The following is a 25,932-nucleotide window of genomic DNA, read 5'->3' as shown; positions in this document are numbered from 1 at the left end:
GGACCCGAGTTTGATCCCCGGTAACAAAACAAAACAAAACAAAAAGAAAGTTGGCAGACTGATTAACACTTTTCTGTACTAGGGGGTGTTCTACCACTGAGCTACATCCTCAGCTCTTTTTTTATTTTGAGATAGGGTCTCATTAAGATGCCCAGGCTGGGCTCGAAATTTCTGTTTCTTTTTAAATTTTTTTTCCTAGTACCAGGGATCAAACTTAGGGCCTTCTGCTTACCAGGCAGGTGTGACACCACTGAGCTACATCCCCAGCCCCAAAATTGCTATTTCTGCTTCAAGCTCCCAGAATGCTGGGATTACAGGCATATACCCCTATGCCTAGCCTTTTTAAGATTCTTTATATGCAGTTTAATCAAAATTATTGATTTTATAATTACTAAGTATTTGGTTTATTAGATCCAGTGATTATAGTTCTACCTTTTTCTTTTTAAGACAGTGTCTTACTATATAGTCCATACTGGCCTTGAATTTAATATGTGGCCCAGGCTGGGCTCAAACTTGCAGCAATTCTCCTGCCTCGGGTATTTCTACTTTCACTGGTGCTGCTTGACTTTTTGGTTTTGTTTTGGGTGCAGGGGACTGACATCAAGGCCCTGCACATGCTAATCATGTACTCTACCACTAAGCTACAACCCCTAGCCTGATTTTTTTTTTTTTTTAAATAGTGGAAAAGAGGGTGAGATTTCCTAGTCCTTGAACCAAGGAGCAGGTTGTTCTGTAAGCCATGAAGTTGGATTAGGGTTAGCTATAAAGAGGAGGAGGTTAGCTCTCTAGCTGCAATAGCTTCAGCAAATCAGCCTTGTGATTTGAATATTCCTGTATGAATTTGAAACCTAAAACTGGTTTATAATTAGTGATGAGGTTTTTTTTTTTTAAAGATTATGGATTTTAGATACACTCTGCCTCCGTTACATGCACACACATTATAATTTTAGGAGATGACACTGGGTTTGGTTTACATTTGTTGAGGACAGTATACTTGGGGTTTTTTTGTTTTGTTTTGGTTTGGTTTTTTTGAGACAGGGTCTCACTATGTAGTTCAGGCTGGACTTGACCTCACTATGTAGCCCAGGCTGGCCTCAAACTCATGGCGATCCTCCTGCCTCAGCCTCCTGAGTGCTGGGATTACGGGAGTGCGCTACCACGCCTGGCCCGCACCACACTCAGCCCCTTGTACACTTGATCTTAACCAAAAGGCGGAGAAGCAATTGTTGAGGACAGTATAGGGAACATAATGAGTACTGTTTCCACGAAGGGCTCCTGTAGTAGTGCTTTTCTGCAGGCCACATGTGGGAGGTGGTTGTTATGGAGTACAACTTTAATTATCCATATTAGTTTGCTAGCATTAATTCATGAGAGTTATGGAAAAGAGAAGATTTCAGGAAGATGTTTCTTCTTACCACTATCATTACCAAGAAAAGTTAGGGTTATTGTTTCCTATTATCTTTGGCAAGGCAAACTGATGAGCTTTTCTAATTACCCTATCATTTTCTTCTTAATTTTCCATTATTGTTAGACAGTAATAGCTAATCTGATAGGAAGACTAGTGTACACACTGTAAGGATTAAAATTTTGAACTTTAGTGAACTTCAGCATACAAAGTATGTATATGCTCCTGGGTTTCAACATTTCTCTGAATGCTGGGCAAATGGCCTACTCTAATTTACTTTTTGAATGAGCCCTTCTGTTTGCAGCTGAGATTTAGCAGTTTAAAAGGAAATAATGTGCTTAGTAGTGACTTTTTTCCTGTTATCTACAATCAGAACTTTTAGCAGGAAAAGCTATTTGTTGGATGGTGGCAGAGCTGCATTGATTTTGATTTTTGAAATGTTTTTTCAAAATTATTTTTGATATCTCTCATAACTTTTGAATATTTGTAAAGTTTATTTGAAGTTGCAAATCTAATTTCAGCACAGTAGAATAAGGCATTAACTTGATGAGGCAAGTCTTAGTGACTAAAAATTAGAACTGCTTTAATTGGAACAAATTATAGCTGGCAGCTAAACTCAAAAGTTTAATCACGTCCAGCACGTATTAATTGTTCCAGTTAGGGCTTGATGTGTTAAACAGCTCTATTGCCTGTGTGGGGGTATTATTTTGTGCACGTGGATTGTTTTTACTGTTTGAAAATTTTCAAATTCTCTCTTTTTAAACTTAGATAAAGGAAAACTCAGCAAAGTACTGCTTGGAGCAATCCTATGTAACATAATCTTAGACTCCAGGCTGTTTCTGTTAGCAGAATTGAGATGTTAAATAGCTTTTTATTATATTTAGTCCAGTAGAAACTTTAGGAAATGTAGCTTGTTTAGGAAAACTCAGTGCTTTTTGTTGTTGTTGGTACTAGGGATCGAACTCAGAACCTTGAGCTTGGGAGGCAGGCCTTGTTTAGGAAAACTTAACTTATGAACATTTTTTTCTACATGAGTCATAGGTAAGATGCCCTAGAACAAAGACCTTTAATCATTATTCTAGGTTATGTGTGTGTGTGTGTGTGTGTGTGTGTGTGTGTGTGTGTGTGTGTGTGTGTGTATTTTGAGACAGGACTCACTGTATAGTTCAGGCTGGCCTCAAAACTCTTAGTATATGTGCTGCCGAAGCAAGCACAGGCCTCAAAACTCTTGATGATCCCCATCTCAGCCTCCTGAGTATTAGGATTACAGGTGTGTACTACCACACCTGACTACACTGTTATATTTTTAAGGAAATTAGTCTAAATCCTTAGATTTGATGGGATTTTAACTAAAAAATTTATTTTATACCTGAGGTCTTCTACGTCTCCTTTTCCTAGTTGCCTTTTCCAAAGGTTGTCCTTCCCCTCACTACAAACAAAAGATACATTTCTCACTTGCCCTGTTTCTTACTGTAATCCATGGCCCCATGCAATAAAAATTTCTGGGGCCCCAAGAGAAGGAAAAATTCATAGTTCTAGAGAGAATACTATGACAGAAATCCAGTAAGAGGGTAGATCAGAAATATTGGAGGAAGAATGACTATTCCATATGGACAGCAAATTCCTGCTTTCTCTGTTAGAATTCTAAGTAAGAATTAGTATTAGAAAAATGACATGGTTACTACAGGGACATGTATCAACACATTTCAGATAAAAGGCAGTGTGATTTTGTTTGGCAGAAATCTGTGTTATTTGAATATGGCTTGAAAATGAGAATTGGCCAATTAGGTTATGTGGTATGACTATTGTCCATAAATTGATTGGACTGAATCTTTATTACCAAACAGCCAGAGACAACCAGAAGTCATACAGAATGAAATACAGAGAAACAAAAGGATGGAAAACATAAAAGAATAAGGAGATAAATACCACATCCAGTTGGAGTCTCAGGAGTGGAGAGAAGAAGGAAGAAGCAATATTTGAAGACATAGTAGCTGGGAATTTTTCAGAATTGAAGAGAAGTCTGTTTTGTCAGTGTGATTATGATATATGATCTGTATCTTGTCAGTAGTTGCTATTTAGGTGTGTTTGTTTGCTTGTTTTTGAGACAGGAATTTGTTGACTTCGAACTCAAGGCAACACTCTTGCCTCAGTGCTAGGATCAAAGGCGCGCACCACTATGCCTGTTTTAGGATTCTTTAAAATTGTGTTTCCTCTGATACAGAGGTTCGTCAAACTTGTAATGTCCTTAGCTGTTAACCTGTGAAAATAGTCTCCTCTTCACTGTTCTCTTCTCCCATTGTGCCATTACATAAATGTCAGATCCTTTCCAAAACCTTGAAATTGGACTACTTTTTTTTTTTGGTACCGGGGATCGAACTCGGTGCTTGTACTTGCAAGGCAGGTGGCGGAACCACTGAGCTAAATCCCCGGCCCTGCACTACTTTTTATTTAAGTTGGCTGTCTTTTTATTTCATTAAATTAAAATTTTAACTGACACATAATTGTACACACTGTGCAGTGTGTTATTCAAATACATATATACAGTTGTGATCAAATTTGAGTAGCATACTTTTCACTTCAAACATTTCTTTGTGGTAAAACATTCAAAAATTTTTCTTTTGAAACATTCATCAACATATTTGATTAATTTCTTCAAATCTAAAAAAAAACAAACCAATATTGTAAAGTATACTGGTTCTCTATCCATCTATCTCCAGTCTGCTAGTTGACCTGGTCTTAATTTCATTGACTATATTTTTCATTTCTAGGAGTTCTGTTTCAGATGGACTTGTCTTTTATTTTATCTTGTTTTTTTCTTAGTGTTTTCTTTAATGCTTTATTTTAATACCTTTAGTCATTTAAACATTCATTTTCTAATATCTATAGTTTTTGAGTGTCTAATCTGACTTTATTTTAGATTGGCTTTACTTTTCTACTCAGGGTTAGTTGTTTGGTTTGGGGGTTTTGTTTTTTTTTTGAGACAGGATCTCAGGTATGTAGTTCAGGCTGTATCTTTGAACTCATTATTTAGCCCAGGCTGGTCTCAAATGTACAATGATCTTCCTGCCTTAGCTTCCTTGGTGCTGGGATCACAGGCATGTGCCACAACTCTGGTTTCAAGGTTGACGCATTCTTTTTATTGGTACATGTGTGTTGCAGCACATGATTATGGTCTTCCAGGAGTTGGTACAGATAGATAGGTTGGTTAATTTTTTTGAATCAGGGTCTCACTGTGTAGTTCAGGCTGGCTAGAACTCATGGCGGTCCTTCTGCCTCAGCCTCCTGAGTGCTGGGATTACAGGCGTGTGCCACCATGCTCGGCCAGGTTGATTAATTTTTCTTGATATATTCTGAAATTTTAGATTGTGAGCTTGTTTGACAGCCTTTGTGGGAAATCTTTGCTAGCAAAATCAAAAACTGTATAGTATAGCTGGGGATTTAGCTCAGTGGTTCTGCCGCCTGCCTCCCAAGCACAACGTCTGGAGTTTGATCCCCTGCAGCAAAAATAAACAAACAAAAAACTGTATAGTAGATCTCTGGAAGAACAACAAAGGCTTCCCACAGACAATGCCCTAGTAAGCCTGAACAGAAGAGAATTTTCTTTTTGTCTCGTCTTCTTTACCCTCTTCTTTGGTCCTTTCATCTGACCTTGCCAAGACAGAAATATGTTCGTCCTTTTCTTTTGTTTCTTTGTTGTCTCCCTGTGCCACGAAATAGGTTTTAGACACATTGTCACCATCCTTGGACCTTTTTTCTTCTTTTGGCTAGGTTTATTGCAATACAAAACTCAGCATTTTTCCCCCCAGTGTTAGGGTCTTGTGCATGGTAGGTAAACATGCTATAACTGAGCTGTATACTCCGCCAACAATTTCAGCAATTTTTTTTAAATGCTAGAGATTGAACTAAGAGACTTGTGCGTGCTAGGCAGGTGCTCTACCATTCCATTACATCTCCAGCCAGCAATTTTATTTTTTTATTTTATTTTATTTTATTTTAGCAATTTTAAATGTAGAATTAAATGAGTATTACTACAGTCATGATAATAGAGCATTTTCAACATCCCTGAAAGTTCTCTTATGCTCTTTTGCTGTTAGCCTGCTTTCCCCAACCTCTGGTGGTTACTGGTCCCTTCCTTTCCCTTCTCATTCCTTTCCTTCACTTTCTGTTCGTTTTGTTTCATTTTTGTTTTGGGGGTACCCATATAGACAGACACCTGCCAAGTGTAAGTAACAACAACTTATTTCTTTCCAGTCTTTATGGCTTTTTCTTGCACTGTCTAGAACCTCTAGTACAAGGTTGAGTACAAATGGTGACTACATCCTTGCTTTTAGGGAAACTTCCCATATGGGATTATCTTAAGTGTTCAGATATGTTGGAAGTAAAGTGTGTAGGAGTTGACTACTGTCTCTGTGGAACTAGGTTTTGTGATTTAGACTAAAGAAAGTGGTAGTCAAGAATGAGCTTGTCGGGCCGGGAATTTAGCTAGGTGCCACAACTGCCTTGCAAGCCCAAGGTCCTGAGTTGGAACCCCAGTAACCTCCCCCCACCAAAAAAAAGAATGAGCTTGTCATCTCTCACTTCATTTATTGCTGCAATATAGACTGGAGGTATGAAATGGACATGCTAACATACAAAGTGAGTTATATAGAGAGTGGAAGTTGTCTTTTTTTTTTTTTTTTTGGTACCAGGGATCGAACTCTGGTCCTTGTGCTTGCTAGGCAGGTGGTAGAACCACTGAGCTAAATGCCCCGCCCGGAAGTTGTCTTTAAAAAATTAAAGATAGGGCTCAGAGTGTGTAGATCTAGTGATAAAAGGCTTGCTTGAAACCCTGGATTCAGTCTCCAGCATTGCAAAAAATTATTTAGCCAAGTGCAGTCAGTGGTTCACATCTGTAACCCCAGCTACTTGGGAGGCTGAGGCAGGAGATTCAGAATTTCAAGCCCAGCCCAGACAACTCAGCAAGATCCTGTCTCAAAAATAAAATAGGGCCAGGGATTTTTAGCTCAGTGGTTCTGCCTCCTGCCTCACAATCACAAGGGTCCTGAGTTTGATCCCTGGTAACTAAATAAATAAGTAAAATTTAAAAGGGGCAGGGATATAGTTCAGTACCTCTTTCTTTGTTTTGTTTGTTTGTTCGTTCATTCTTTCATTCTTTCTACCTTGCGCTTAAGCGGCAGAACCACTGAGCTAAATCCCTGGCCCCACCACATTATTTAATTAATGAAAGAAAACCTTAGAAAACAGGTCAGCTACTACCAACCAAGTGTTTACTTCCAGTTGCCTATCACTCATAATCTAGTAATAAGTTTAATTTTCTAATGATGCTATTCGTTAGTACTGGGTGGTTTCAAGAAAAGGAATAATCTTTTATTTATAGCTACTGTCTTTTGACATAATTTATAGTTTTAACTATCAACTACCTGTTGTTTAGTAGTTGTCTTATCATATATTGGGGGATGAATACCTTGAGTCAAAGCAACTAGATAAAAGAAAACTTCTGAGATAATTACAGCACATCTGATGAAAACCTTGTGTGTTCAGAATGATCTTTTTTTCTTTGCTTATGACCATTAAGCTACACCCTCAGTATCCTTTAGTACTTTAAGTCAGCCATAAACAATAGAGAAAGTAAGTTTTGAAGAGTACATTTTGGGAAAGTGGAAAAATTTATAAAGGCTATCTCACCACATTTGTAGGTATTTAATTATAGTAATAGGAATTATATTAACTGCAAAGACATGTTTGTCTGAAATACAAAGGGGATGTTTTTCACAAAGATTCATTTCAGTTATTGTTTCCTAAGTGACAAGAAGTTGTTTTCCATTAAGCTACAAAAGATTATGAGCAATACCCTGACTCAGGCCTTTTCTAATTAGCTAGATAGTAATATCTACTGGACAAGGAACACCGAAAAGTAGGGTGAGGTATGGAAGGCTCCCGAGCATGAGAGCTTCTGTCCCAGTGGAATAGGGTACACCATCCTTTAGGCATGTTGATTTGACCACCAGCTCAGAGGCTCATCAGCAACCTGGAAGCTCATCACATCTCCTGTTAATAAGAGTTTTTTATAAAGTGTAATTTCCAGTCATCACTGAAGTTATGTGGGTGGCGTGGAAATTTCCTGGAGGGTGGTGGGTGGTTCAAACCAGGGGTGAAGTCCAAAAACATATATTGTTACCCAAAATGGTTTTGTGAGAATGTTTTATTGCTAATGTACTATTTTTCCTTTATATCCTTCAGATATTTGGATTTGAGCTGCATCTTGGAATTCATCTGTACCTAAAATGCCAGTGGCCATTGGAGGACCAGTTGGATACACCCCCCCAGATGGAGGCTGGGGGTGGGCAGTGGTAGTTGGAGCTTTCATTTCTATTGGCTTCTCTTATGCATTTCCCAAATCCATTACTGTCTTCTTTAAAGAAATTGAAGGTATATTCAATGCTACCACCAGCGAAGTATCATGGATATCCTCCATCATGTTGGCTGTCATGTATGGTGGAGGTAAGTAGCCACTGAGGCCTGCTCTGTTTGTTCCACTATGATTTTCTGAAACAAAAATGAGAAATTGTAAAAACCTCTGATTGGTGTAACTTAAGTATCATTGAGCTTTAAAAGCCCTCATAATAAAACAATGTGTCCAGGGCCGGGTATTTAGCTCAGTGGTTCTGCTGCCTGCCTTGCAAGCGTAAGGTCCCTAGTTCTATCCCTAGTACGAAAAAACAAAACAATGTGTCCAGGTCAGGGATGGTGGCACACATTTGTAAACCCAGCACTCAGGAGGCTGAGGCAGGAGGATTGCTTCGATTTTGAGGCCAGCCTGAACTACAAAGTGAGACCCTGTCTCAAAAAAAACAACAAAAACGCAAGCACAAGGAACCGAGTTTGATTCTTGGTACCAAAAAAAAAACCAAAAACAAAAAATTCACCACCTGCTCTGCAAGCACAGGGACCCGAGTTTGATCCCCATTTGATCCCCAGTACCAAAAAAAAAAAAAAGATAGACGTATCCACAACTGGTTCTGGTTTTTCTTATTTTTTACAAGACTCTTGAAATATAAGCATAAACATGAATTTTTAAAAATTGATGTTTGAAGAATTAAAATAAACCAGACTAACCTGAATAGCATTATTCAGAATCTCAGGTAAAATTGTTAATGGTGTTAGACATTAAAGAACTGAATAAAACTTTCCCTTGTTCTTTGTCCAATATTGTGTGTCCTAAAAGCATTTGAGCTACACTTTTTGTTTTTTTGTGTGTGGGGGGGTTTTTTTTTGATACCGAGGATCGAACTCGGGTCCTTGCTCTTGCAAGGCAGGCGCTGGAGTCACTGAGCTAAATTCCCAGCCATTTCAGCTACACTTTAAACTTAAATTTTATCATTTCTTCTCCTTGTTTTCTTTGGCATGCTGTGAAGGCTATGTAGAGAATAAATTGCTCACTTAGCATCATTTAAAATGCTGTTTGCTTCACCTTGGGACATCAGATCACAATTACACATGTAAAAGTTAAACCTACCATAATACTTAAATAGGTAGTTGTGTAATTGGCAGGAATTCCAAAGCCAAGAGCTTTTGTTTACTAGGGTTGACAGTGCCTTATGTTGTCTTTAGACAAGCTTTTGCTTCTGTTAATCTTGTTTTTGGTGGCAATTTAGTGCCTCAGATTATATTCACATATACCTCCCTAATATAAAATGATTCTGCATTTCAGTTGCAAATAACTTAGCCCTAAATGGTTAAGCCAGTAGCAGATTCAACCCATATTTATTGAATCCCATGAGTATATTCAGCACTACATGAGAGAGAGCAAATACTGATTCTGATCTTTTCTTTTGAGAAGTTTATAATTCTTTTGAGATAATAAAAGTTCTTGAAACAGTAATATATACTTGAAATCCTAACTTATTTAAACATATAATTAAATTGCACAGAAGAGACAGGTAACATTGCTTTGGAGAAAGATAAATTTAAGTGGTTAGAAACAGGAGTGGAAAGTACCTGTGTATCTTTTTGTGCCATTTACATTTTAAACATAAGACTGTATTGTCTGTTAAATACTTTTTTTTTTTTTTTTTTGGTACCAAGGATCAAATGTGGGTCCTTACGCTTGCAAGGCAGGCGGTGAAACCACTGAGCTAAATCCCTGGCCCTATTAAATATATTTTTAAAGAACCTAAGTGCTAACTTGTAATACTTTTTTTTTTCTTGTTTTTTTTCTTGTAGTACTTTTTAAAAATAAATTCAGAGAAATTAAAAATGACTTTGGGATATTATCTAGTTTTTGAGAGCCAACACTTTTACAGGCTTTGAATTCCAGTCTGCTGGGATGTCTAATCAGATTTTTGATGATGGCTTGAAGAAACTGGAGTAAATACTCTCCAGAGGTGCTCCAGGTGCCTCAGTCAGCTTAAACCATAAATCCAAAGTTCACATGTTGCATTTCTAAGCTGTCAGAGAGCTAGGGAGGCACTTGCATTTTGTATCCAAAGTAAGTGATCTCAGTTGTGCTCATTGTGACACTTTGCTTTAGGAAAACAGTTCCTTCTTTGTCTTTGCCGTTTAGTAAAATAACTGTCACATTTCTCTGACTTTGTGTTATAAACAGTCCTATAAACTGCTCTTTTCTATTTTTAATGATAGCTAATTAGGGCCATCTCTCATTAAATAACTGAAAGACAAATTGCCTATCATGAGCTTTGTGGCAGAGTTTTTATAAAATGGGTTACTTTGTTACTGGCTTTTAAGTAATATGTCCCTTAAGAATTTCCATCACTTTTACAGCTGTCATGATCCTTTTACTTAGGCACTTAGTCTATGCTCTGACCTGTGAATGATTTTGGTTTTCTTTTTAGTGCTTTGGGTTAGAGATACATACTGGTGGTTGTTAGAGTTTTGTAAATATATGTTGGGGAGAGAAAGTTACCTACTTTGGGTTTGATTTTCCTTGTATAAAAGTTTGAAAGTATAGCCGGGGATTTAGCTCAGTGATTTCACCACCTGCTGCGCAAGCACAAGGACCTGAGTTTGATCCCCGGTACCGCCCCCACCCCCCGCCAAATTTGAAAGTATAAATTCACATATATTGAGTTCCATAATGTTCACCTTAATATTTCTGGCTTGGAATTTCATTACAGATACTGCAAAATTTACATCATTAACTTACACCTCACAAAGTAAATAGTGTGGTGGTATTGGTCTTTATAATTCTGATTATATAAAATCTTATGACTAATTTATATGAGAATACTTTATAAGTATTCTTTCAGTGTTCATTCAGTTCTTTCACTAGCTGTAAATTCAAATTATTTTCAAATCATCTGTCACCTAATTTTTTATGAAATGACTGTCTTGGTCCATCCAGGTGTCTAACGAAAGCCTGTTCTTCATGAATGACACCTTTCCTTTTCTTTTCTTTTCTTTTTTTTTTTTTTTTTAGTTCCTTCTTCATAATGCAGAAGGGAAACAGGCTCCCTCTGGCCTCTTTTATAAGGACGCCAATCCCATTCATGAGGCCTTATTTCCTAAAGGCCCTGCCTCTTAATACTATTCCTGTAGGGGTTAAGTTTCAACATAGGAGATCTGAGAGGAGGCCAACATGCAGGCCATAGCAGTGATTCAGAAGGTTTCAATAAAACTGCTTCATGCACATCTTGGGATATAAGCCTTTTTGGCAGCTAGCTGGTTTATGACTCCGGTGACTCCACTCTTTAAAGAGACTTGGTGTTTAGAACGTGAGGTAATCAGAATCTTTGGCTTCTTACATACTTATTGAATATCTATAGATTAGTGCACATGTGACCAAGTGCACAAAAGCATAAGCACTGGTGTCACTGACAAGGTCTGCAAAGGGCCTTCTAACCTTTTGTATGCATTCATCTTTTATTTTAACAACCTCTGGAGGAAAAAAATTAAAAACTGGCAGAGGCTTTTTTTTTTTTTTTGAGACAGGGTCTCACTATGTAGTCCAGGTTGGCCTTGAACTCACATTGTAGCCCAGGCTGGTCTCAAACTTGTGGCAATCCTCCTGCCTCAGCCTCCCAAGTGCTGGGATTATAGGTGTGTGCCACCACACCCAGTGACAAAGCCATAATTTGAAGTAGAATTCCTCCAGACCAGAGCCTGCCCTTTTAATATTTGTGTACCATACTGTAACTCTGAATAACAGTGCAAGAATATTGGTAACAGTGCAATTTTGCAGTGTTTATGAAGGAGAACCTCCCAACATATGATTGTTAGTGTATTCTGACTGTATACATTCTCTCTCTCTCTCTCTCTCTCTCTCTCTCTCTCTATATATATATATATATATTTTTTTTTTTTTTTTTTTTTTTTTTAAATACTGGGGATTGAACTTGGGTCCTTGCGCCTGTGGCGGAACCACTGAGCTAAACCCCCAGCCCCTCAATATATATATTTTTAAAAACAGACCATTTTCTAGGGAGGTAAGTATAGAAATAAACACAGTAAGATCACTTCTTGGCCTTTTGGCCAAGATCAAGTGTAGAAATAAACACAGTAAGGCCAGAATATTAAAATCAAAAAGGATTGTGTTAGGAATTTTAAATATTATCTGCTTTGCATTAGACTTGCTTATAATTAAGATTTGTAAATTTGGCAAAGACAATGAGAACAGAGGCCATTTAATGTTTGCATCCAAAAATTGACGTGTAAAGTGCGTAAAATCTTTTCATGGTTCTTCTACAATCTTTCCATTTGGCATTTTATCTCACATTTTTTGTCTGTTTTCCAAATTTCCTGCCTTAAAAGAGAAAGATTAAAAAGGGACTAGAGCTGTATATTTTACTAAAATTCCATCCAGTATTTCTAGACATGCACAGTTAATGCTGTTGGAGCATCTTTATTTTCCAGTACACAAATAATTATAGAAAGCAATAGTCTTTTCATTGCCTTTTATCTTAGAGGACTTGTCATATATTGTCATTCATGTCTTATGTAGATATGAGGGAATAAATTTCCTTTACACTGCTAAATTTTTTTTTTTAAATCTTCTCTTAGGTCCTATCAGCAGTATCCTGGTGAATAAATACGGCAGTCGCCCAGTCATGATTGCTGGTGGCTGCTTATCAGGCTGTGGCTTGATTGCAGCTTCTTTCTGTAGGACTGTACAGGAACTTTATTTGTGTATTGGAGTCATCGGAGGTGAGTTGCTGCTAGTTTTTTTTCCCCCAAGTATGGCTTTATTGCTTTGTTTTTCATCTATATTTAGCTTTCAGATGTTTTGAATCAGATTCATTCTTCTTTTTGGGGGGGCGGGTACTGGGGATTGAACTTGGGACCTTGTGCTTGTGAGGCAGGCGGCGAAACCACTGAGCTAAATCCCCGGCCTAAGCGCAAGGTCCCAAGTCTGATCCCCAGTACCAAAAGAAAAAAAAGAAAGAAATGATGATTTTTTTTTTTTTTTTTTTGGTACCGGGGATCGAACTCGGGACCTTATGCTTGAGAAGCAGGCGGCAGAATCACTGAGCTAAATCCCCGGCCCAGAAAGAAATGATCTATCACTTTCAAAAGCTGAGGATAAGCAGTACTAGAAAAGCAAACTTTTAAAGAAATTTCTTTTATATAATACATGTTTATTATTTGTTGAATGAATTGAAAGAGGTGATCTCTTGTCCTAAAAATTAACTGTGGTGGTAGATAAAGTATATGGCAACTTGTAGAAGGGTGTTAGGTAATGAACTGCTGATGAGTATGATGAATAAAAAGATTACTCATAATTTCACAATTCAAAGAATATCACTACTAACATTCTCATGTGTGTCCTTCCATATTTTTTCTATACATAAAACCATTCTTTAGAACAAAAACAGAATCACATTTTGTATGTTTTGTCACCAGTTCTTTTAAATTCAACAGTGTATCATGAATATCTTTCAATGTCATTAAATATTCTGATAAATTTTTATCTGTTATTTCACTGAATAGATATGTCCCTTTTCTATGTTTCATAAATTTTTTCTTCACAACAGTGTGTGTGCCTGTTTTAAATATTAAGAAACAGTCATGAGGGTTCACATGTCTGAAATTATATAGCCAGTAAGTAGTGAGGCTGAGATTTGAGCCATATGATCTGTTTTAAAATGCATACTTCAAATCACTATATAAATGTGTCATCTAATAATGAAGATTTTTGTGTCCTTTCTATTACTTATACCTCTTATTTTACTTTCCTTGTCTAGTTAATTAATATTATATGTTTCTGGCATTTATTACAGTATGTAGTTTGTCTTTTTTCCCCTTCCTCTTAGGTCTTGGGCTTGCCTTCAACTTGAATCCGGCTCTGACCATGATTGGCAAGTATTTCTACAAGAAGCGACCGTTGGCCAATGGATTGGCCATGGCAGGCAGCCCTGTGTTCCTGTCTACCCTGGCCCCCATCAATCAGGCTTTCTTCGGTATCTTTGGCTGGAGAGGAAGCTTCCTAATTCTTGGAGGCCTCCTCCTAAACTGCTGTGTGGCTGGATCCCTGATGCGACCAATAGGGCCCAAGCCAGCCACGACAGGGAAAGTTAACGCTAAAGAATCCCTTCAAGAAGCTGGGAAATCTGATGCAAAAAAAGATGCAGGTGATGCAAATACAGATCTTATTGGAGGAAACCCCAAAAAGGAAAAGCTGTCGCTCTTCCAAAAAATTAATAAATTCCTGGACTTGTCCCTGTTTGCTCACAGAGGCTTTTTGTTATACCTCTCTGGAAATGTGGTCATGTTTTTTGGACTCTTTACACCTTTGGTCTTTCTTAGTAATTATGGCAAGAGCCAACATTATTCTAGTGAGAAGTCTGCCTTCCTTCTTTCCATTCTAGCTTTTGTTGACATGGTAGCCAGACCTTCTATGGGACTTGTGGCCAATACAAAGTGGATAAGACCTCGAGTCCAGTATTTCTTCGCTGCTTCTGTCATTGCAAATGGAGTGTGTCATTTGCTAGCACCTTTATCCACCACTTACGTTGGCTTCTGTATCTATGCTGGATTCTTCGGATTTGCCTTTGGGTGGCTCAGCTCCGTGTTATTTGAGACCCTGATGGATCTTGTTGGACCCCAGAGGTTTTCCAGTGCTGTTGGATTGGTAACCATTGTGGAATGCTGTCCTGTCCTCCTGGGACCACCAATGTTAGGTATAGTATGTCTCCTGCTCTGTGGCCCTGTTATAAAATAGTCGTACTGTTACAAGATTGGACAGGATAAAAAGCAAGGGATACCGAGCTTTTGGATGGCAAAGAACAAGTCTTACTCTGTATCCTTGGAGCTCGTGTAATGCTTGGCACAGCATAATTGCTGAAATCCTCCAGAGTCAAATTGAACCATCAAGCTGTGTGCGTGTGTGGGGGGGGATCAGATATCACCATAAAACTAATTTTCCAATCATAAAATTAACATGCTAATTGTAAAAAACCAACTTCATCTTTAAAGCACTGGAGATTTCTTTTTTTTTTTTTTTTTTGGTACTGGGGATCGAACTCGGTCCTTGCGCTTGCATAGCAGGTGTTGAAACCACTGAGCTAAATCCCCGGCTGGAGATTTCATTTTAGTAGTGGAATTTATTTTGGTAGTAATAGTATAATAGTAGCTATCATGTAAGCTCACAGTGCTAATGACTGTCCTAACAATTGTATGTATCCTGTTGTATCTCACAAGGCTATGAGATAAAACTTTTCTAGCCTCCCTTCCTCCATTTCATAAGTGAAGAAATAGAGCTTTAAAATGTGAGATGAGGGTTTGGGAAGCTGAGGCAGGAGGATTGACATGAGTTCGAGGCCATCTTAGGCTACATAGTGAGCTCAAGGATAGCTGAACTATAGAGCAAGACCTTGTCTCCAAAAAAAGTGAAATACGCCAGGCATGGTGGCACATACCTGTAATCTCAGCATTCAGAAGGCTGAGGCAGGAGGATCACCACGAGTTTGATCCTAGCCTTAACTGCTTAGTGAGACCTTGCCTCAAAATAAATAAATAAAAAATTTTAAAAAGGCCAAATAATTTGACAAGGAGCATACAGCTTGTAAGTTAGTATGTAAATGGGAAACTAGACCCTAAAAGTTACCAAACACTTTGTCTCTTAAATGAAAATCTCCATAGATAACACAGTGAAAAAATGATTTGAACTTCCTTTCAGATGTGATTAATACTTTCAGAATTTTGTTTTGGAGAGTGAGTATACATAACAGAAAGAAGGTCTACTTCAGGGCTGAGGATTTAGCTCAGTGGTTCTGCCGCCTGCTGTGCAAGCTCAAGGACCCGAGTTCAATCCCCGGTACCAAAAAAAAAAAGAAGGTCTACTTCAGTCTTTTGATAGTGCTGTCTTCCTCCCAATCCCTGCCCAATGAGTTGTCAAATCCTGTCACATTTCTCCTCCTAAACCTCTAATCGCCCATTTTTTTCCATAACTACTATCAACCTTATCCAAACTCCTGTCTCCTATTTGGGCTGCCCTTAATGGTAGTCTCCTAGGGGGAGAAGGGTGCACAGGTAATGGCGAAAAAAATAAGAACCAAGATATATCATGTACAGGTACAAACACCCAATGATAAATGTAAACAAATTGTATACCTACAATATACCAATAAAATGTACCAATAAAATTAATTTAAAAATAAATAAATAAATATAAATTCAACTAACAACAAGAAAAAATGGTAGTCTCCTAACTGGTCCACCTGTATCAGCCCTGGCTGTTCTTTAGTCTCTTACACCTCTTCACTTGCTTCCCATTGCTCTTAGGGTGAAAAGCAGATGCCCTGATGTGACTTGTAAGGCTTAGCATGGCCTCACATGTCTCTCCAGCCTGGCTTCCCCCCAGCCCTTCTGCTCTCACACACCATGCTCAGTGCCTTTGTACTTGTTGTTCTTCTGCCTGCTCCTCCTCGCCTAGATGATCCTGTCCACCCGAAAGTCTCAGCCCAGTTGACTCTTCAACAGAAGATACCTTCCTTACCCCACTTACTGTCCCAACCCCCTACTTTCTGCTTTCAACCCCCCACCCCTGTATCACTTGTCACAGTTTATATATAGTACTACCTCGGTTCATGAACTTAATTCTTTCCACAATTCTGGTTGTAAACTATGAATTGGAGAAGAACCAAATCAGATTTCCCCATAAGGTCAATACTGAACCTAACCATTGAATTCTTACATCTATACAAAGAGGATAACTGTAAGATCTGCTAGTTGTAAGGACCAAGTACTTAGAGGTATTGCTGTGAAGTGTCTGGCAAAGGGCAGGTGTCCACAGGACGCTCTTTGGGAAATGCTGATAGAGAAAAAGCATTGGCCTTGGTAACTGGAAAAGCTGTGGCCTTGGACAAGGCTCTTGAACCTGTTTTGAGCAATAATTTTTTTCCATTATGTATTAGGAAAATTGATTGTAAGTGATCTTTAGATCTTTCCTAATTCCAACTTGCGAAGAGTTGATTATTTTCCAGTTGTTAAAAAATAGCAGAATATGCAAGTCCATCCAAAAATCAGTGAGAATACATAAAAGATACAGTCATCTGTAGCAGTTTATACACACACACACACAAACACACACACACACACACAGATTTGTTGTTTCTGGAGGATTAGATTAATATCTTTCTGAGATTTTTAAGCTTTGAGAAAGGGTATCCTTGGGCCGGGGATTTAGCTCAGTGGTTTCGACGCCTGCTATGCAAGCGCAAGGACCCAAGTTCGATCCCCGGTACCAAAAAAAAAGGGTATCCTTGTTCGCTTTTAACCACATTTTTTTTTTAAACCTCTTTTAGGTCGTCTCAATGATATGTATGGAGACTACAAATACACATACTGGGCATGCGGCGTAATCCTGATCATTGCAGGTGTCTATCTCTTCATTGGTATGGGCATCAATTATCGACTTCTGGCAAAAGAAGAAAAAGCAGAGAAGCAGAAAAACGAAGGTAAAGAGGCAGAGACCAGTATAGATTTTGATGAGAAGTCAAAAGAAGTAACTAAAGCAGCAGCATCTCCAGAGCAGAAAGGCACAGGGGACCCCAAAGAAGAAGAGAGTCCAGTCTGAATCTGTGGGGCTGAAGCGTGAATGGAATAGGTCGTGACCCAAGTCTTCTGAAAATATTCAACTCGCCTGTAGTCTACCAGAGGTGCTCAATGCAGACCGTGGACATTTATGTGGAAAAACATACCAGGTGTTCACTGATGGGATTTTTTTGTCACTCCTTACCAGTAGTCTGAATATAAAATATCATACTCTTTGGGGAGGGAGTGGTTGGCAAAAGACGTGGGAAAGAAGTAGGGTTGTTTTGTTTTCTTTCACTCTTAGCTTTTAACAGTGTCATGAAGATTGTATTATGTGCCTTAAGTTTTAGTCTTTAGAACTCCTTAGAGAGCCTTAACTTTCAAACCTATTCTGCCGAATTCTCTATTTTAAGTGTTACATTAAAAGGAAAATAACAACTAACTTATTTGAGACAACTCTAAAATTTAATCTTCATTGTTACTTGTAATGTATTGTCAAACATTGTTACTGAAACATAAGTAGAAATATTAGTTAAAAGTTGAAAGTTTTCTTGTTTTCAGTATCAGGGATTGAATGCAGGGCCTTTGCACTGAGCTACATCCCTATCCCTTTTTAAATCTTTGTTTTGTTTTGTTTAGAGACTGGATCTTGCAAAGTCACTAAGTAGCCTTGGCTGGGATTGAACTTGTGAGGGGTTTTATAAAATGCTAAAACATTTTTCTAGCATCAGTAGTTGCCTGGCGTATGTGCCTAATAGCTATATATTTAGGAAATTTAAAGCGTAAAACTTGGGAAATGTCTTGGCTATTTCAGCCACATAGTATTTGCCAACACCTCTTGGTTACTTTTTCTGGAATACTTATTGTAAGCCAAGTATTTGAGCATTGTTTTTATTATTTTACTACTTTTGCTCCCCTGTTCAAAGACATTTTGAGTGAATCTAGAACATTACCCATTTTGAATCTCTTGGAATTATTTCTCTCACTGTAAAAGTATTAAAGTCTAAGAAATTATATATTCATGGCTCCTTAGTAAATGTAACATCTAATTAAATATAGACAGCTGAATTCAACTTATGTTTTTTTCAAAACCTTAATTATGCTATGAGAATATTAGAATGTTTGTGTTTGTGTGTTTGTGGGGTTTTTGGGGGGGGGTGTGCTGGGGATTGAACCCAGGGCCTCAGGCATGATAAGCAGACTCTACCACTGAGCTATACACTACCAACCCCCCTGGAATCTTTTTTTTTTTCTTTTTCCTGGAATTTTTTTCCTTTGATTTTGGTAGTTTCATTTATATTTGCTTACAACTGTATGTGAGGTGTTCAGTATAGATAAAATGTGTGTTTGTATATGTTTTTTTTTCTTCAGTGTTTGCAAATTCATGTGTGCCAAAATTATGTGGCTTTGGGCAAACCAATAAAGATAAGATTGGGAGAGATGTTGTTGTAAAGTATGGATAGTTTCAGTAAGTAATTCCTTTTTTTTCTGAGAAGACTTAAAAAGAAAATTATGTTTTACTTAGAATCATTGGACACTCTCGTATTCTGGACACAAAAAGTTTTATGACCTTTTTCACCACTGAAATGTAGAAAAATGAGTTCGGTATAAGGACAGGAAGGAGGGTGGACTAGAATGAAACCAAATATTTTTTAACCTAATGTCTAAAATACTGAAGCAGAAAAATATAAACATTCAGTGAATTATATTCAATGCATTTAAAATATTGTTATTAATAAGGTGAAAGATTTAAAATTTTGTGTAAGAGACTTTCAAATAAAGCATTCATTTTATTTTTAGAAAAATTTCTTCCTCCAAATGTTTTTCTTGAAAATATTGGTGTCTTCGTTTTTATTGTTTCATTTTAGCGCTTGCTAATATTAAATTAAATCATCCAGCCTATGTACCTTGAGATTTGTGTATATTGCTTGTTTTATGTCGATTTTCTCCTTTTCTGCTCTTTGCTTTATGACAAGTAGGAAGGAAATCTTTAAACCTCTCTTGAACTAAGGAGTTAGCCTTGAGAACAGAATGAAAAACTCTTGGATGAGTGTTAGAGGCAGAAGAAATTGGAGAGAAGAAGCCTGCTGAGAGGCTTGGTCCCAGTTTGGACTCTGCCCTCTTCCTTGGACCCAAGTATATCCTCTCTGTGTCTCTATTCTATAAAAATGAAGATTATCATTGGTGAGAAACACAAGTAACTGAAATGCAAAATATAATAATAAAGCAAATGTAAAGGATTATCCTCCCCACCCCAAAGCTATATTCACATAGCAGACCCTGTTTAATATTTGTGTTAAGTGATGAGCATGGTGGCGCACGCCTGTAGTCCCAGCACTGGGGAGGCTGAGGCAGGAGGATCACCACAGGTTTGAGGCCAACATGAACTACATAGTGAGACCATCTCAAAGAAAAAAAGCTTAGGCCCTGGGATTTAGCTCAGTTCCATCCACTGCCTGCCTTGAAGGCACAAGATCCGAAGTTCGATCACCAGTACCAAAAAAAAAGGCTGAGTTTCAGCTTTCAGCCAGTTAACTAACCTTTGCTTTTTTTTGGTACTGGAGATCGAACTCGGGACCTTGCGCTTTCCAGGCAGGCCAGGTGCCTGAACCACTGAGCTAAATCCTTGGCCTAACCTTTGCTTTTGAATGCAGAAAATTCAGAAGCCTTCCTTAAAGAGTGGTGGTGAAACATAAAACTCTCCCTCTGGAAGGGTCAGCTGCTTATCACAAATTTTTCTTGTTATTGTTTTGAGACAGGATCTTGCTATGTAGTTTAGACTGGCCTCAAACTCACTATGCAGCCCAGGCTGGCCTTGAACTCACAGCAATCCTCTTGCCTCAGTCTCCTCAGTGCTAGGACTACAGGCCTCAGCCTCCTGAGTGTATTTTGGAAAGGAAAAAATTTATTAAATCCATATAATATTTTGTATGAATCTATGTCTTATTGTGTTGAATTTCAGATTGGATATTGGTTGCTGGTTTGTATGAAAAACCTGTGGTGTCTGAGTTTTACCTTCCCTAACAACGGCGCAAAGTTTAATAAACACAATCATTGGTGCAGGACTGGCCCCTCCCTACCAGCATACATCACCTTGGAAGATAAAGGGAGATTGACCGTAAATTTCCACATTTGCAACATGGCTTGCTTTAATAATCAAGTCAGGCACTTGTCTAGAAGACATGAAGAAAGAGGTTAATGATAGACTTGTGTAACTGAACACTTTCAGCATTTGATGTAAAACAACCCAAGCTTGCCTGGCTTGCTCCAGTGGGAAGCACAAAGTTGCTTCAGAGTTCCGAAGCATCTGGGCTGGTGCGTGTTTTTGTGTTTGTGGAGGGGGTGTTTCAAGTACATCACTCCAGAAATGAGCTCTGGCGTTAGGGCTTTAGATTCACTCGCTCTTCATTCGGTGTAGACCATAGTGGCAAACACACTCAAAAATGAGCAGTTGGAACAATAGCATGAATGAGTGTAGAATATCTTTCTCAGAAACCAAAGAGCATCAGTTCTTTTGTATGATTTTCACTGACTTGGCCCAGAGGAGACTGATCAGCAGCCGAAAGAGGCCTACTAGGTGAGTGACAAGGTAAACTGCCTGGGTTCAAATTGAGGTTATGTGACCTCAAACAAGTTACTAGCCTCCCTGCATATCAGGTTTTTTTCTTATGTAAAGTTTTAATAATTAGTATCCAATTATAGGGCTGTCCTGAAGATGGGATAGCTGTGTTAAGCAAATGCTTGATAAGCGGAAGTATAGTACTTGTCAAAAAATCAAAGTTAGTACTTGGGAAACAGTGGGCTCACAATTTCCATAACTGATTCTTACTTTACTTGGAAAGGATGGTTGTGTTATTTTTATTTTTTTGTTATTTGTGTGTGTGTGGTTTTTTAAGACAGGGTCTTACTATGTAACTCAGGCTGGCCTTGTGTAGTTCAGGCTGGTCTCAAATGATGATCTCCTGCCTCAGCCTCTGGAATGCTGGAATTACAAGCCTGTGCCACCACACCCAGCTACAAAGGATAAACTACACCCCTAACAAAGCAAGGTGATTTGTATTTTGTCCGCACTCCTTATTTTTTTATTAGTGTAATGATTACTTCTATACTAAAACACTTTTTCCCTTGCAGTGCCAGAGGTCAAACCCAGGGCCTTGCACCACTCCCACTGAGCTACACCCTAGCTTCGCTTTTTCTGTTTTGTTCTGATGCGCTGGATCGAACTCAGGACCTTCTGCTTGTGAGGCAGGCAGTGGAATCACTGCCCCCTCCCTTTTTTTTTTTATAAAGGAAAGGATTCCATAAATTGCGCAGTCCAGGCTTGAATTTAAAATCGTGCTGCCTCATCCTCCCAAGTAGCTGGGATTATAGGAATGTGTCATCACCACACCTAGTCCTAAAAGAAAATTTTAATCAAGCACATCCCAGGGTATTTGAACTAGCAGACTTCTGGCAAAAGATGGTTTTGCCTAAGAAAATGAAGCTACCGATTATTATAAGCAGGTTATTTTTTTCTGTTGCACTCAGTGAAACGAAAGTGTGAGATGGAACTCAACTTCACAGTGATCTCCCATCAGGATCTTGCTGGGGCTGGACCACAGCTGTGGAGTAGGGAGCCTGGGCCCCTGGACCAGCCCCAAGGGCCTTTTTGCAGCCAGGTGTCTTGGAGACAGCATTCCTGTGGCTTTCCTGCTAAGCATCACTCAGCTGTAAGTGAATGTTTAACTCAAGAGGCCAGAGGTTCAGTGCTCACCTGCCTCCCAACCTTGTGTTTGTTCTGGAGCATTATCATACTGAGATCAATGTTAAAAACACACACACTGATTCACAGACACGTGGGATTGAGGGTATAGCTCACTGGTAGAGCACGTGCTTATGTACTAGGCTCTGGATTCAATCCTTAGCTTGTCCATACAGTTCTTACATGTTTAATCACCAACAGATATGAGAGCCTTCATATGTCCCAGCATTAGTTTTTCAGAACAAAACAATATATCACAGACATTTATATTCCTTTTTTTTCATATCTTACATTAACTGCCCCTCCAAAAAAGAAGTGATGACCAGTAAATTATAAGAAAAATGGGTTTTAGAACACAAAACAACAGGGCTGGGAATCTCACAGTGGTAAAGTGCTTGCTCAGGATATATAGATGGATATAAGCAATAGGGTCATCATTTGTCTAAACTTTTTTGGAGCATCTTCCATGTGCCTGGCTCTCTTGCTGTATAGGAAGGATGTAACAATGAATAAAATACAATTCCTAGCATCTGTGCCTGCTAGTCTAGCTCACAAAAGTGTTGAAATTGGTGTGGGAGAGATAGCCCTCCCGATTGTGGGAGGGCATAAGAGGATCGAAAAGTATTCCTTTGAGCAAGTTAGTTTCCCTGAAGCTCTTAGAAACACAACAAAGGTATTGTAGGATTAAATGTGAGAGTACACAGTATACTATTGAGTGTACAATAGCTTTTTAAAAAAATCTGAGCTAGGAATGGTGGTGTATGCCTATAATTCCAACACTACAGGAGACAGGCAGGAGGATTAGGAGTTCAAGCCCAGCCTGGTAACATAGTGCGTTCCTCTCAAAATATTTCAAAAAGGCTGGAAACTTAGCTCAGTGTGAAGGCCCTGGGTTCAGTCCCTCGTACTGAAAAAAAAATTTTAATCTGCCACTCTTGGGGCCCAGGGATTTAGCTCAGTGGTTCCGCCACCTGCCTCACAAACGCAATGTCCCCAGTTCAATCCCCGGTACCAAAAAAAAAAGCTAAACATGAATCTGCCACTCTTGTGACCCATACCTGTATCTCAGCTACTCAGCAGGCTCTAGTTCAAGGCCAGCCCAGGCAACATAGGGACCTTATCTCAATAAAGTTTTTTAAAAAAGCAACAAACAAAATACTGAATCTGAACATTTTACAATGCAGGGTAGCAAGTCAGTTAAGTCATCAGAACAATGAATAAAGCACAGCTGATGTTGGCATAGCTCATCAGTTTACAAAGGCCTTTCAGATATATTCTACCATCCAGTCTGATCCATGCCAAGTCCTAGAGAAGTGAGTATAATTGAAGGTACTGACCCTGTAACTGGGCCTTCATCCAAGGTGTCAAAGTAAAGCTAGAGCTGAATGTTGTGCTATTGGATAGAAGCTTTGGAAATATACAGGAATGGAAGAGGCCAAATCCTGGGTGATCTTGAAGGGTGAATAATGCACCAAAATGAGTAAAATGGTTCTGGTCCCCAAAAAATTCATAATCTAATTCACAATCCTTTCACTTAGCTTTGAAATTATCTTTTTTTTTTTTTTGGTACTGGGAACAAACTCAGGTCCTTGCACTTATGGGGCAGGCAGCAGAACTACTGAGCTAAATCCCCGGCCCCTGGCTTTGAAATTCTTAATGTGATTTTTTTCATTTGTGGATTTCCTTTCCTAATATGCTTTACTGATTCCAGAATTAAAATGCATTTCCTGAGCTTTTGGTGGCCAGATCCCAAGAGGAAGTGGCCAGAAGCCATTAAGGGGGCTGGGAGGGAAACTGGACAGGGATTAAAAGTCACCTGGTGTGCTGACAATCTGTATGTGCATAATTAAGGGAAGCCTTGTGATTGTTACAGTCTTGTGGTATATCTTTTCCTTCCTCCCCATTCCTTTTTTTTTTTTTTTTTGGTACTGGGGACCTTGCCCTTGTGAGGCAGGCGGCGGCACAACTGAGCTAAATCCCTGGCCCCCTCCTTTTTTTTTTTTTTTTTGCTGTTTATAATTACTTTATTCTTTTTTTGTTCAGTCAATTAAATAATATTTTAAATATCTTGTAAATGCAAAAGTCAACGATTCCCCATTCCTTTTTAATCTAATCCCCTTAAAGCCAAAAGAAAAGAGCCTGAGTTTTTGGTCAGGCCATATTTATATGCTTTTTAGAATGGGAGCTGTAGAGATTTTTTTCTTTTTTGGCGGTACTGGGGATCGAACTCAGGACTTTGGGCTTGAGAGGCAGGCGCAGCAATACTGAGCTAAATCCCCGGCCCAGCTGTAGAGATTTTAGGTTACTCTTTCTTTTAAATTCCAAATACCACTTTGTTTCTCAAATGCTGGGAATGCTGAGAACAGGCCTGCAGTAGGGGCTCCTCTGAGCTAGGCACCTTGAGGTTAGGGTTAGGCACTATCTGCGCACCATCCCACAAACCTAACCATTAAGAAATCATATAAGTTCAATTACTTTGCTGTTTCTCCTTTCTGACCCATCTTTTTTTTTTTTTTTTTTTTTTTTTGTACCGGGGATCAAACTCGGGGACCTTGTGCTTGTGAGGCGGCAGTGGAACCACTGAGCTAAATCCCCAGCCCAGACCCATCTTTTCTTTTCCTAGGTCTATAAAAGCCTCTCTGACTTTGTTCTCATTCTCCACTTCCAATCCAGCCTCAACATTGGTGCTCTAAAAGGGCCAAATATCAGCACTGTTACTTTAAAACAAGCTTATACAATCTTTATAACTTTAAACAGAAGCAATAAAGATAATAATAAAATTTAAATCTAATCATGTTCCTCTGCTTAAAATTCTGTAGTTTAAGGATAAAGTCCACACTCCTTGGCCTGAACTACTGGGCCCTTCCTGACCAGTACCTGATAGATACCTCTTCAGATTTGCTTCCTGCCAGTCCTCTGCCCAGGCCCTGCTTGCTCTCCAGCTCATCTGATTTCTCAGTTCCTAAGGGCAAAGCTTTGTGTCACACTTCCTGCCTTCCCACCTGCAGACCTGTTCCTAGAAACCCCACCCTTCTTTCTCCTCCACACCAATTCTTAGTCATCATCTCCTTACACTGCTACACACTGTACTCACTATTTTTTTTTTCTAAATCTGTACCAGACTGAGCTGCTTGAGAGAAGGAACAGCATGCAAAGTGAGAGATCACTTGAATTTAAGGACGGGGGAGGTTGCTGCAGGAGGTGAGGTGACACTTGAGCGTGGTACAGAAAGGAAGAGCAAGGGCTGGGGATTTAGCTCAGTGGTTCTGCCGCCTGCCTTGAAAGAGCAAGGTCCCAAGTTCAATCCCCAGTACCAAAACAAACAAAGAAACGAAACAGAAAGGAAGAGCATCCCGGGAGAGCTGTGGGGAACATGGTAGAACTGATTGGCAAGTGTGTTCACCACAGACTGTGTTGTGTCCTTGGTTAGCCTGGCCTTTGTTGTTAAGAGGGTTTCAGTCTTAGAGGCACTAAAGGAAGTGTTTGCAACACAGTAGGATGAGGGCCCTAAAAAGTCCACAGGCCAAACCTCAGAGGCTCAGGTGAGCCAAGGGCAGTGTGTTCCCCAGTCTCATGTCTGAGAAGGAGCAGGAGCAAGGTTCCTGCGGGCCTGTGGGCTGCCCCATAGGTGCTATATATTTTTCTCCATTTTCACACTCAACGAAAGATTTCTGTGACCAAAAATGTGGGTTTCCCCCACACACATCAAGGAATTCAATTCTTTGTTTCTGTGGAATTTTCAATAATTGATTTGCCAACCAAAATAAAATAACTTGAGATGACAGCTAGATTTTTT

General features: G+C 39.0%; 1 protein-coding gene across 1 annotated transcript in view; it reads left to right on the top strand.

Annotated features, from left to right (window-relative positions):
• Nucleotides 1-19,200, top strand: part of LOC101709038 (monocarboxylate transporter 1) — a gene marked incomplete at its 5' end in the record, with an annotated part of 34,892 nt that extends 15,692 nt beyond the window's left edge. The window contains 4 exon segments of the mRNA NM_001310305.1: nt 7,649-7,909; nt 12,425-12,568; nt 13,675-14,541; nt 17,167-19,200. Coding sequence (NP_001297234.1) covers nt 7,693-7,909; nt 12,425-12,568; nt 13,675-14,541; nt 17,167-17,438 — 1,500 coding nt within the window. The 3' untranslated portion in view covers nt 17,439-19,200.
• Between the last annotated feature and the right edge of the window lie 6,732 nt (nt 19,201-25,932).

The sequence above is a fragment of the Heterocephalus glaber genome, unplaced genomic scaffold (assembly GCF_053883595.1).
Source record: "Heterocephalus glaber isolate CG9 unplaced genomic scaffold, H.glaber_assembly_v1.0 deba00001442, whole genome shotgun sequence".
Lineage (NCBI taxonomy): Eukaryota > Metazoa > Chordata > Mammalia > Rodentia > Bathyergidae > Heterocephalus > Heterocephalus glaber.
The sequence above is the reverse complement of the archived record's forward strand: the minus strand, read 5'-3'. Positions and strand labels throughout refer to the sequence as shown.